Raw genomic sequence first — 12,271 nt, 5'->3', positions numbered from 1 at the left:
TTATTTGTTAGTATGATCAGTTGTTTGGCTAATGAGGATCACTGATGACTGTTTCTACACTTTTTAATTTAGCACATCATCACCAGTACAGCCTTGAGTGGAGAGCAGTTTCATGGCTCATGAACTTGTGTACACCCCTGTGAAACACCCGAGCTGAATCTGGATCTTTATGAAATCTTAATCTGCTGCGCTTTAAATAAACACTAACACTGTATGTACAGAGAGGAAGAACAAGGCAGTGTGCTGTCAGGCGGCAACAATGGAGCTCCTCGGAGAGCCTCGCAAGCAGTCCTGTCACTGATATAAATAGTGTAAGCGGCATCATTTAGTCTCCAGAACTGCCTCACATTTATCGACAAGAACTTGAAAAACACATGTGATTACACGCTGATATTATCAGGTCATTTCAACAGTGCAAGCCACGTGGTCACAAAATCAGAAGTTTCAAATAGTGAAAGGTAATGATCACTTTCATGATAATTATTAATGATAATAAACTAACTTGCAGCCGTCCTCTGATCCCACTAATGAATAACCACATCCTCTGTTAGAGAGCTATCTGCTTTGATCATTCTTGTCAATGATACGCTCCTTGGAAAACCCATGATCCACAGGCACGGCAGGACCCAGCCATGTTATGTTACAGCAATCAATGACCTTGTTATTGAATACTTACAATGAAGCTCATTAGTCAAAGAGAAATCAATAGATGTAAGCCACTTATTCATACTGTATATCTTAATATGTTCTTTTTGTGGAGACGATTAGTCAAAATGTGTCATTGTCGTCTTTACCGCTCCTCAAGCTACAGCGATAAGGACTGGTGGTCAGATTTAAATCAATAATAACGAAGCACCAGATGGTTAGTGCATGTGCAACTAAATGCATTACAATATGATATTCAAATCTGAATTACAGCTTCAATCTAGTAGATGTTATCTGTGTGGTGAGAATGTGTTGTGGCTGCAATCATTATCATTATCATCAGTGCAGATGAAAAAAAGCGTAATTAGTAAAAACTAAAAATCCTGAAAAGAAGCACATGAAAAATCACCTCGCTGAATATTATTATCAATGAATTAATTATTTCAAACTGTACTGCCATGCAGTTTCACATCTGCTGGGGAGGTGTCCACGTGAAAAATTCCTGTACAGATTATCACCCACTTGAGTCGACTAATTGCTTGCAGCTGAATGTTCTAATTGAGCCACAACAGTCCTAAGGCTATTTTCATAAAATCATTGTGCTCATGAATATAATATGCCAGCCAGATATAAAAACAACTTGGAGTGCCAACAGGATCTATCAAACTCAGCGAAGCCTCAATCCAATTCTCCACACTTCAGGACCACATCAATTTCGGATGTTTAAAAGTGAACACAGTTTTCCACACAAGTGCTAATGCAATTTTTCCCCCCACACACTTAAATTAGTGGGCCGGGGTAATTATGGCGACAAATATTTTTGGCTCTTCAGTTCTTTACTGATGGAGGCTGTACAGCAAGAAATACAATTTCCTCCCATGCACAGTGTGTGCAGTGGGCTGCCCCACATATGGAACATTTCAGCTGGGTTAGCCTCAGCCGGAGCCAGACCAGAGTTTTGACTTGCGGGGAAGTGAAGGGCTCAGACCTCCTAGCAAACAAACATTTTACTCCAAATAGGCCCCCCCCCCCCCCAAAAAAAAAAAAAAAATCACCACACTTCTTGTTTGAGGATAATCATCTTTGGCAGCAGAGACATTGTTTCATTACATTTGCTTCCCATTTTAGTCTGCTCCTGTAAATAAATGGACGATGGATGGGAAAAAAAAAAAAAATCACTAATTAGTCCCATATGCAATCTTGGGCGTTCATCAGGATGCCCTTGAATCTATTTTCATGACTGTTTTAAGTTTCTGCACTGATGACACTGCTTTTGATTATTATGGTATAGGCCTACATAGGAATTAAACTGTGCATCCTAAAATGTATGGCTCATTTCCACATAAATAAGAACATGAATCTGAATTGACAAGTTACACGCTGATGCATTTCACAACGACACAAAATTATCTGTGTGGCGCTTTATGCAAATATATGCAAGTCACTTTTTTCGCATCAGTTGATCTCTTTTGGATTTCTTCCTGTCGTATCAGATGTAAACTCTTGTGAGGCTCCTTTTGTGTGATTTTTGAACCCACGCACCTGAGAGACGGCAGCTGTATCACAGCGCTTTTTCTTAGAACGCACATATTTCTCTCTTTGCTCTGAATACAATAGCTCGGCGGTGACATTGAAATGCTAAAAACACATTTAAAATAACATCTGAACTGGAACCCTCTGGCACTCTCAGGATATGCATATGAGGAAGGAGCCTCCTCTGCAGACGGTGATGGTGAGCGTTTTTCGACGGGGCTGTTTGGGATTTGTTGTCAGGTGGCTCCTGCTGGGTCAGTATTTGTGCTTCAGTGGACTGTTTTTGTACGAGCGAGGCTGAGGGCAGCATAATACACAGGGCCACAAGCAGGGAGCACGCAGGCTGCAGCCTTTCAAGACAGACAATGTGAGTCAGCTATCTGACTTCATCAAACAGGGCTTGACAATAAACCCCCTGAATACAAGGGCTCTACTGTTTTATTTCATTATTTTTTTTTATTTCCCAAGGCAGCTTGCCAAAGTTGCTGACGGTCTCATACCGTCCAATATCTCTCTCTGTGGCACTCATATGTCATTCCATCCTGTGCACTTTGGCTCAGTTGGCATCCGTACGTGACAACTGGTCTCATGTATAAGGTCTCATGCATACGGTGTTACCACTGGAACCCTACTGAGCTGCATGTGTGTGCACAAGTCCATGCAGCTCTGTGGGTTTGTTTTCCACACTAAATCATCCTTCTTTGAGCATGAGTGATAGCCACAGAGACAGTGGCATTGAAATGGGGGGGGGGGGGGGGGGGGCATCTCTGTGGTCAGTGATCAGTGTGCAAGTCGGTCCTGCAAATAGCCGGTCCTTAATCCGACCAAAAGGCTTTAACAAAGGGCCCGTACAGAGGAGCACGATCGTAAAGCTACGGGAATGCCAGTGGGCAAAGAAGTGTTCAGATTATTATTAAGTATTAATACCACACTGTAAAAAATACTCTATTACAAAAAGTCCTGCAATTACAATTGTTAGTGTTTCGTGAAATAAGTTTTATCAACAAATGTACTCAAAGTATCAAATTTAAAAGTACCTGCGAGGCAGAATTTTACATTACATTATATTATCATATTCATGATTTATGCATAACATGTAAACAGGACTTTAATGTTCTAGGTGGTCATTACATTTTCTAAACAGAGCACATGTTAAGTAAAATAAAATAAACAAAATCTAAATATGAACCTAAAAACTGGACAGTGTTTGAGGAACTTTTGTCCACAGGGAAACGCTCCGAGCGTACATTTTACAAAGTACATTACAAAGTACATTTTTCACTAAACTGTCAGGTGTCCGTAAATAACGTTACTCGATCTGGAGACTAAATATTTGATGATTATTAAAATCCTGATAATGAGTGTGAGTCGCCACAATGTGATAGTATAAACAGATTTGTGTCCCCACATTGTGAGTAATACACCTCCACACACACACACACAATCACACACACACAACATGGATTTCACTAAGAGCAAGTGGCTCAGCTTCACTAATACGGCAAAACAAAGTTAACGTTGATAGACTAATGTTAGCATACTTAATCAAGAGCGCACATTTGCAAGGTAATGTATTTAACAGAGTAAATTACAATGGACAGAATAATTAGATCCTGCCAGCCGGATCAGGTCTGGAGTTTTTCAGTCGTGTCAAAAGAGGACAGACTGAAAACAGTTCTTTACTTTCTGAGACTGTTGTTGAAAAGCTAATTTGTAATGTTCATATTTTGAACAGTGAATTTGATGTCCATTGTGTGTGTGTGTTTTTTTTGCTGTGCTCTCTCGACTGATTTCTTAAAAAAAAAAAAAAAAATGTTTTCTCTTGTTTATCACCCCACCTCCCAAACTCAGACGGAAGTTTCAAATGTCTTGCAGGTTTATTGATGCTGACAAGCTACTGTTGCCTTTTTCTTTTTTTTTCTTTTCTTTTTTTTACTCCACACTTGCATTCACTTTTGCTATTTTCGATGGAGCAAATCAATCCCGCAGCAGCCGTGTGATTCTCCTTGGCGGAAGATTTTAGTCCAAAGGCAACGGGTGTGGAGGATTTTTTTTTTTAGCACAGGAAAGAGTGGTGCCAAGAGGTGCAACCAGACAAACTGAAATGGTTGACAGTGGTCCATATCTGGTTGCTCAGGGCAACGAGGCAACCATTGCTGTTGAGCCTTGTCAGTTATTTTCTCAGAGCTCTGTAACTTTGACAGCTACCACATTTTGGAACATATATTTTTTGGTGCTGCACAGAGATGTCTGCAGTTTTACCTTTGTGACATGATCTTGTAGGCGTCTGGAAGATAGCAGTTGATGTTCTCCATCTGGAAAGGGTCAGCGTCGCAGATCTTGTCATCTGTTCGGCCATAGTTGGCACTCTCAATCATGATGACATCACTTCCTGGACACCGCAGATCGATGGGGTAACCCTCACAAGACAGCTCTCTCCTTACTAAGCCAAATGGCAGGGCAGCTCGACTAAACCCTGAGGGAGAAGACAGAGAGAATGAGCTCTATCAGTGCAAATCGAAGGGAGATGTGCAGTTGGGCTGACACAGAGGAAGGAGGCATGAAAGGCAGGAGATACATGAAATGAGAGCTGGACATGCTGGGTACACACAAAAGCAGCATTTTTTGTGCGTTAATCAAAAGACTAACTGTTTAGCAAGATGAATCACAGTGATGTGTGGATAGCGAGCCGTGGATTGGACTGCTGGCCTGACATACATCAGCGTATTGAGTGAACATTTCAGATCTCAACCGCACCAGTGAGCTAATGGTGCTAGTATGTCATCCCCATGCCTAACTGGTCCCGAAAAAAAATCCATAATTGTCATTAAAGTGTAGTTTGTCGGCTAAAATGTCTGGAGCATTGTAACCCCTCGCGGACGTCTGTGTACAGTGAGCACATTGATACAAGACTAATCACCAAAACCTGACAGCTGATGTGATGGCAAAAAAATACAACTCCATTAAGATTGTATTTTTGCAGTGTGTTTTTGTGTTTTAAACAGTCTCCCAACACAGTTTGTCTTTTTCATTCGACTGTCCTGTGTTTCATTTCAATGTGGCATCACCAGAGATATCACCAGAGAATTGTGGTTTACTCACAAAGCTCATTTTTCTCTCCAAAATGAAAAAGTACAACGAGCGTCTGTACGACATGAGTGTAATTTAATCCACTTTGCAGTGCTGACAATCGAAGGACGGGCTTTTGGAAGGTTAGAAAAAAGAAGCTTGTGTGTGTGTGTGTGTGTGTGCGTGTGCGTGTGTGTGTCTGTCTGTCAGGGAGGGTGAGGGGGTAGGAAAATAGGAAAAGAAATCAATATTGTGGCTTTGTGCTCTGCAAATGTGAACAATGCCAAGAACCATACTTTAACTAAATCTGAACTACATAAATAAACTATATCAATCCAAATACGGGATATTTTTGGTTGCTTTCTGCGGCTGTGACATGTCAAGCATTAGAGAGAGCGGCAGCGAGCTTAAAGAGATTGCCAGCCACCCCTCTGTGAACTTTGACTAAACCACTGGTGGCACTGAATAATAACCACAGCTTCCTTGCATGCAGTGGTGACTTTGTCACCTCTTTGAATAATGGTGTTGTTACTTGCAACTTGGTTGATGGCTGTGTTGTTAGTGCCTCCAAAGCCTCTGTGTCTCTAATGAGGTTTAGTTCACAGTCACACAAGAAAGGGGGGAAGGAAAGTGTCGTTTTCTCAAACACTAATTTGTTTGGCACCTGGACAAGTCGGACTGATCCATATGTGCAGTTGTTTATAATTACAAAGTACTTTTTTCATGAGTCATCCCATGAAATGCTCTTTGTAGGGCAACACTTTGCTCAGCTAAATTGGCCTGAAAAGGCTGAGTTCATTTTACCCTATTGGATGCTTCATCAATTAACTACCAATACAATTATCTTTGTCTGATTAAAATGCTATGCTACGATGGCAGGGGATTAGCATTCTGTATTGCGCCCCTCACCAGGAAATACTACTGTGGTATTTTACAAAGGAAGATAAATGTCAGTTTGTATTGCCTGATCCTCCTTCTGTGCACCAATCAGGTGGAAGTACGACTTCTAAGGTGCTCAGTGAAGAGCTCAGGGTAAACAAAGGATATATCTGTATGGAGGAGGGCAGCTGGCCTATCTAACCTCTATAAGACTTTATTTGTTTGGAGCATACAATCATCAGGGAAGAATCTTTTTTTGCCCTACTTGCTCTTTTTGACAGCAAACTTTCTCATGTGACCAATAGGCATGAAAAAGAAAGGCTTTCAAATATGATCGGTTTCAGCCATATTTCATTTTTGCAGCCCCGTTTCTCTCTGGAGTCAAAAAGAAACGCTTAAGGTGATAAACAATTTATCAGAGACGTTGGCTTGAGAGAAAAAGCCCAAGTGGAAAAAAAAAATGAAAACACGGCGTGTTAGGAACACGACTTGACAGCCAATCTTGACTTCATGTCAGTGCACTCCAGCATAGCTCCATCAAAAGTCAGCAGTACAATGTGTAGCAACTATAAGAGCCTATGTAAAGCGTCAGTCAATGCCACATTACAGTCTTAAGACTCATATCACGACTTGATAATGGCAGATGTACAATGGAGACACATCTATTGCTTCTCTCTCACCAGTCCAGATATTGTGCAACAGCTATTTAAAAGCTTTTTAAAAAATCATAAGGAAAGGAATTGAAATGGAAATGTATTCTATACCACTGGAGAAGCAGAAGAACATTACATATTATTAGATTAGATTCAACGTTATCGCTGCACAAGAGTACAAGTACAGAGACAACGGAACGCAGTTTAGCATCTAACCAGTGCAAAAAGCAGTAAAGTGCAGAGTAATGTATATCTGCATAAATAACAGTGAGGGGAATATATGAATATGCTAAAGTAAATATGTACAGTATGAACAGAGTGAAATGAATACACACAAGATCTATATAAATATATATAGCTTGTGCAGCAGTTACAGTAGGCAATTGCAGGTGTGTCTAAATATACAATGCAGGCGTAAGTAGTAATAAGTAATGCTAGCAGTAAGCATAGATACAGAATAAACAGCTGGATATGATTACAATATATAACAGGGCTGAGCAATTAATCGAACTATTACTGAAATCGCAATATGGCCAAGTGCAATATCCAAATCGCAGGAGATGCAATTTTTGCTAAAGGTAGAATGTGCTGCAGCATCATAATATCTGATCAAATAATCACAATATGATTTATTTTTTTCTAAACGTTCTGATGTGCTGCATGTACTATAGGTCAGACATGTACAATATGGACAATGGTATGACATGTATTTGTAGTGAGAACATAAATAGCACAGGTGTGCTGTAGTGTGGCGCCGGTTCTGAGTAAGTGATACCTGTGGTAAATGATACCTCACCATACATTCACATATGAGTCTCTTCAATACTTGCAACAAACAATAATTTTCTTTCTATTGAATCGACCGAATCCCAGCTTGTCTTCCTATAGAGGTCACACAGACTTCACATGGATCAATTGGGCAGCAGTTACGTATGGCTGGGTGGGATACATTACCTTTCACTGGCCTACTTTGTGGCTGCAAGTGAACTGGTTCTTTGGCCATGTGCAAGACCTCTGAGTTTGATCTCCAAATCCTCAGCCAAACCCACTGATGCTGTGTGTCCCAGGAAAGCTGCTACAACACTTAAATCACTCTGCAGAGCCTTTATAGTCTCGACTTCTGGCTTTATGATTTAGAACTGATGCAGTCCCTCCGCTTAAGTAGAAAAACAGAGACTGGAGCAATGAGGAGATAAATGTGTGCTCAGAAATACTGTAAGACCCCTACTGAAATACACCAGCAACTTTCCAACCACGCTGATGACAGGCCCTGTAATAATGGCACATTTTCGTGTTCAATTCTCTGGAAATCAAACAAAATTGCCATCTTCTAAACGCACTCCATTCGCCAGCTGGGTTTGTGCATCATGGACCAAAAGCATGGTAGTAAACAACCTCAAAAAGCCTCTCTCCATTGATTAGGCCTGAGGCTGGACTACTTTCTCACTCTGGTGTCGGATGGTATTTTTGGTACATGGGGAGATGAGTGACACAAATCAATACGGGGACACCCAATAGTCCTGCAAACAAATTTCAATGCAATAGATGAAAGTCCTTAGTGCAATTACGTTAGCAATGCTCTGTCATAGTCTCGAATGCTTTGTACACTTCTTTACCTTTTTTTTTCGTTCTGATTCGAATGAGATTCCTCACAAAATATCTCCTCTTGAAACACAAATTTCACACTGCAGTGGTGCGATCCAGCAAAATAATCTGCAACTACAACATTCATATAGAGAAATATCCAGCGGTCAAAACAAGCTACAGAAAAAGTAATTTAAGCTGCTGTGATGACAAATCAAAATCTGCTCCCTGCATGATTGTTTTGTGTAAGTTCTTTGATATTGTATAACGGAGGGTTTATGTGACTACTTCAAACAAATGCCCTTCCTCTGTTTTCATGCAGATATTATGAAGACGCCAAAACACCATCGATCATGGTCTGGCACGACAATGCATTGCAATTACGGCAGAATAATGTGATCACAGTGAATCTAACATAAACAAAATCCAACGCTTACTGTCTCACTTAACTAAATAATTTCATTATTCAAATGAGCCAGAAAAGTAATCATTATTTTGCTCATGGGGTCATTAGCATAATTATTCAGGAAATGCCTGATATGAAAATTATTTACTTTTCATATGGTAACAGTAAACAAAGTCAAGAATATCAATGTGCTGAATGCTGAAATATTGGATATACAAGGGACCTACATTCTGCTTCCTTTGGACTCTTCCCTATTAAATCTTTCAAAATCACATCTGGTATGATCTCAACAGTTTACTGGAGCTGCTGAAAGCACTTGTTGCTATATTTTGTTTTAGGGACCTTTTCACTTCTGAGCCTTTTACGATGAGAAAATGGCGCCACGCGTCGTGCACACCACTGCCATATAGGTGCAAAAAGAAAAGGAGCCACATGACGGCAACTGAGAGGAATTTTTAGTCGTGTTCATTTCAGGTCGTCACACGCACGCACTGTTCACTCCAAAAGGGAAACACGGCACACTCCTCTGAGCACACACTTCAGACGTCTCCTCAAAGTGCGAGATGCTATTTTACACGCTTTGATGTACTCTCACTCTGTGATAGTGCATCCAGACCTATACGAGGGCTGCAAAGAGAGATGTCTATCAATCAAACACTCAAAAGGAGAAGCTTTACGTTCTCTGCGCTAATTAGACACCAGGAGGCAAAGCATCGAGGCATACAACATCATGCGGAAAGCTAAATCCTGTGACCATGGCAACATGGTGCAGCAGAGACATTACTGGTCAGATCCTTATCGTGGCCTTGCTGACACTCTTCCTAATCAGGCATTCTGGTCACCCACCACTCCTCGAAAAGCATTTCAAATCCTCTTCATCAGATATGTAGGAAGCACTGAACGATGATCAGTGCCATTGTACAATAGCTAAGTACTGAGTTGGGGCCGTGCTCTTTCTTTTCACAGACTGAAATTAAATTGTAAATCTTGAAAATACTGCATATTTCACAACCGGCAAGTTGAACTTAGAGCCAATTTTTGTTTTTCCCACAAGAAAATAGCTGTTTGTTAGTTCTTTTTAAAGCACATGATCACTCAACCTTTTGACACATGCTTATTGTACATGTTGTTATCACATGCTAGTAATTGATTTTGATTGGTGCACAGGACCTCTATTTCCATGGGTTATAGCACTTTATTGCACCAACGAGGAACCTCTATTTAGAGCTTCCCAGGCTGGCATTTACTACCATGTGTAACCTTTGCGATTACATTAGGCCCATACAGAATCTGCAGCTGAAGACCTGTGAGAAACTCCCCTACGTAAAGGGGGCCCATTATGCACCGTCTCACCGGTGCTGTAATGTTTTAATTCTTTTTTTTTCACAGATGAGGCAAATCAATTGGAAAATGACCATCTGGTAGGATATGAAGCAGAGGTAATGAACAAAATGTCTTCCTATTTCACAGAAACGAGGAGTCATTAGGATCTTCACCAGCCGAGCGGGGACCTTCTAGCACATCGTCCCATGAAACGAGACATTACCATGTTCAAACCCACAGGGACTAACAGCACGTAGTATGGACAAAACCAACATGAGTATACACCGCTAAAATGCAGCTTCTGACGCCGCTGAATGCTTAATGAGGGCAACAAACTTGAGTCGCATTCAATGAAACAGAATTATTCCACTATTGCCTAGCACTGATTATGCAGCACATATGACAGAGGCACTATCCTGCTTTTCATCAGGACTATCTTGCTTCTAGTGAATGGTTTTCACATTAAAATGACCTTTTGTAACTTGAGTTACACATGCTTCCAGAGTTAGTCCAGGGGCAAAGCAGAGGCTGATCAAAAGGCCTATTCAGCCACTCATGCTGCCATCATTGTGGCCAGAGCACAAAAGAGGTCTCCAGATTATTTTGATGTGAACCCAGATAATTTTTCTGTCGAGGGCCGACGAGAAGTGTGACGGGGACGCTTCCCGACGCCTGTCTTCTACCGTTAATGCGGCTCTTTGATTTTCCTCGCTGCTCTGATGAGAGCTAAACAGCTGCTTGTAAATGAGCTAGCATCGCCGCTCGGCCCGCCATTATTCTGCACTCCTGAGCCGACAAGGTCGCTTGCTGGGGGGATTTGGGGTGAAAGAAAAGTATGGCCTATAGCCTTAGCTTGGAGCCACAGGAAACACAGCTTGAGTCCTCCAGGTTCTGCCACCCCACCCCTTACCCCTCCTCTCCACGGTACAAGCAAAGGAAGTCTGTGAAGGAAAAGAAACCTTTAAGTCAAGACTCTTCCCACAGTGCTGATTCTATAATCCAGAGATATCCTTTACAACAGCATGTATTCTTAAGAAGTCATGTCCACACAGGGGAGGAGAAGAAAGAAAATATTGCATATATCCCGCAAACAGCAGGGTACGAGGTAGACTGCTGACTATGTGTGGCCATTGTAAAAAAGAATTACACTACCGGTTTGACAGATATTAGCATTCTTTTGAATTTCTTAGCGTAAACTTTAACTCGAGGCTGTGTTTCTGTTTTTTCCGCCTCGTGTGTGTTGAAAGCTGATGTCACTTTTTGGGCCTGGCTAACAGCAAACGACAGTCGCTTGTGTCGAGGTTTTTGCTCCTCTGTAATTCAGCCCGTAACATCTGCGGATTATTAAACTCTTTGACCACTGACGTTGAAACTATGACTTATGCGGCATAGAACACACTGACACGACATCTTAGCTCATATTTATATCAGAGATGATCAGTGACAGGCCCAAGTTATTCTGGAGGGGAAAAGCCATTGATTTTCCTGTTCTTATTTCATCCATCCGTCAGCATGATGCTGCAGTGCCGGACTGACAAAAAAGGAATTTGCACAAAGGCACAGTGGTCTTGCCTTAAAAAATATATATATATCTTAAAAGTGAAACAGATCTGAGACCATCCTCCCTCCCCTCAAAAAAAAAAAAAAGAAATTCAAAAAAGAAGAGGATCCTATTACATTATGTAGTGTCAAAATATGCGGAACACTAGCTAATGTTAGGTCTTTGAAATCTACTTGCACAGAGAGAGGGAGACAGGAACAGAGAAAGATATTGGGAGAAGAAGAAGAGGCAAAGAGCAGCAGGGGAACGAGCATTCCAACCTCATTTGTATTCTCCACCATCCAATTCACTCCAGTTCATTTACATCTCCGCGACTTCCATAGCAACAGCAGGGGGGCTATCAGGAGCATCTTTGATATAGGTACATGACTCTGAAAAAGATCTTGTCATTTCTCTCTGAATAGATGGCATGAAAAAAAAGACTCCCAGACTTCCCCCCTTTGGGTATTAAGGTGGGTTTCTTTAAGCAGAAATTTACCCTGTCAGAGACTTTTTTTTTTTTTTTTACATTTACTCTATTCCTCATCCCCAACTGGCACTTGTAGTCACATAAGCCTGCACAGGAAATGCCTTCATTGCACAGAAAAGAAATATGATCCTGCAGCTTAGTACTTGATG

General features: G+C 41.2%; 1 protein-coding gene across 9 annotated transcripts in view; it reads right to left on the bottom strand.

The window, feature by feature from the left end:
* adgrl2a (adhesion G protein-coupled receptor L2a) overlaps window positions 1–12,271 on the bottom strand; it is a 96,648-nt gene that overhangs the window by 51,877 nt on the left and 32,500 nt on the right. For all 9 annotated transcript variants that reach the window (XM_041936031.1, XM_041936032.1, XM_041936033.1 and 6 more), the window contains exon 3: window positions 4,441–4,654. In XM_041936031.1, the coding sequence (XP_041791965.1) occupies window positions 4,441–4,654 (214 nt within the window). The remainder of the gene's footprint in view (window positions 1–4,440; window positions 4,655–12,271) is intronic.

The sequence above is a fragment of the Chelmon rostratus genome, chromosome 4, assembly GCF_017976325.1.
Source record: "Chelmon rostratus isolate fCheRos1 chromosome 4, fCheRos1.pri, whole genome shotgun sequence".
NCBI lineage: Eukaryota > Metazoa > Chordata > Actinopteri > Chaetodontiformes > Chaetodontidae > Chelmon > Chelmon rostratus.
The sequence above is the reverse complement of the archived record's forward strand: the minus strand, read 5'-3'. Positions and strand labels throughout refer to the sequence as shown.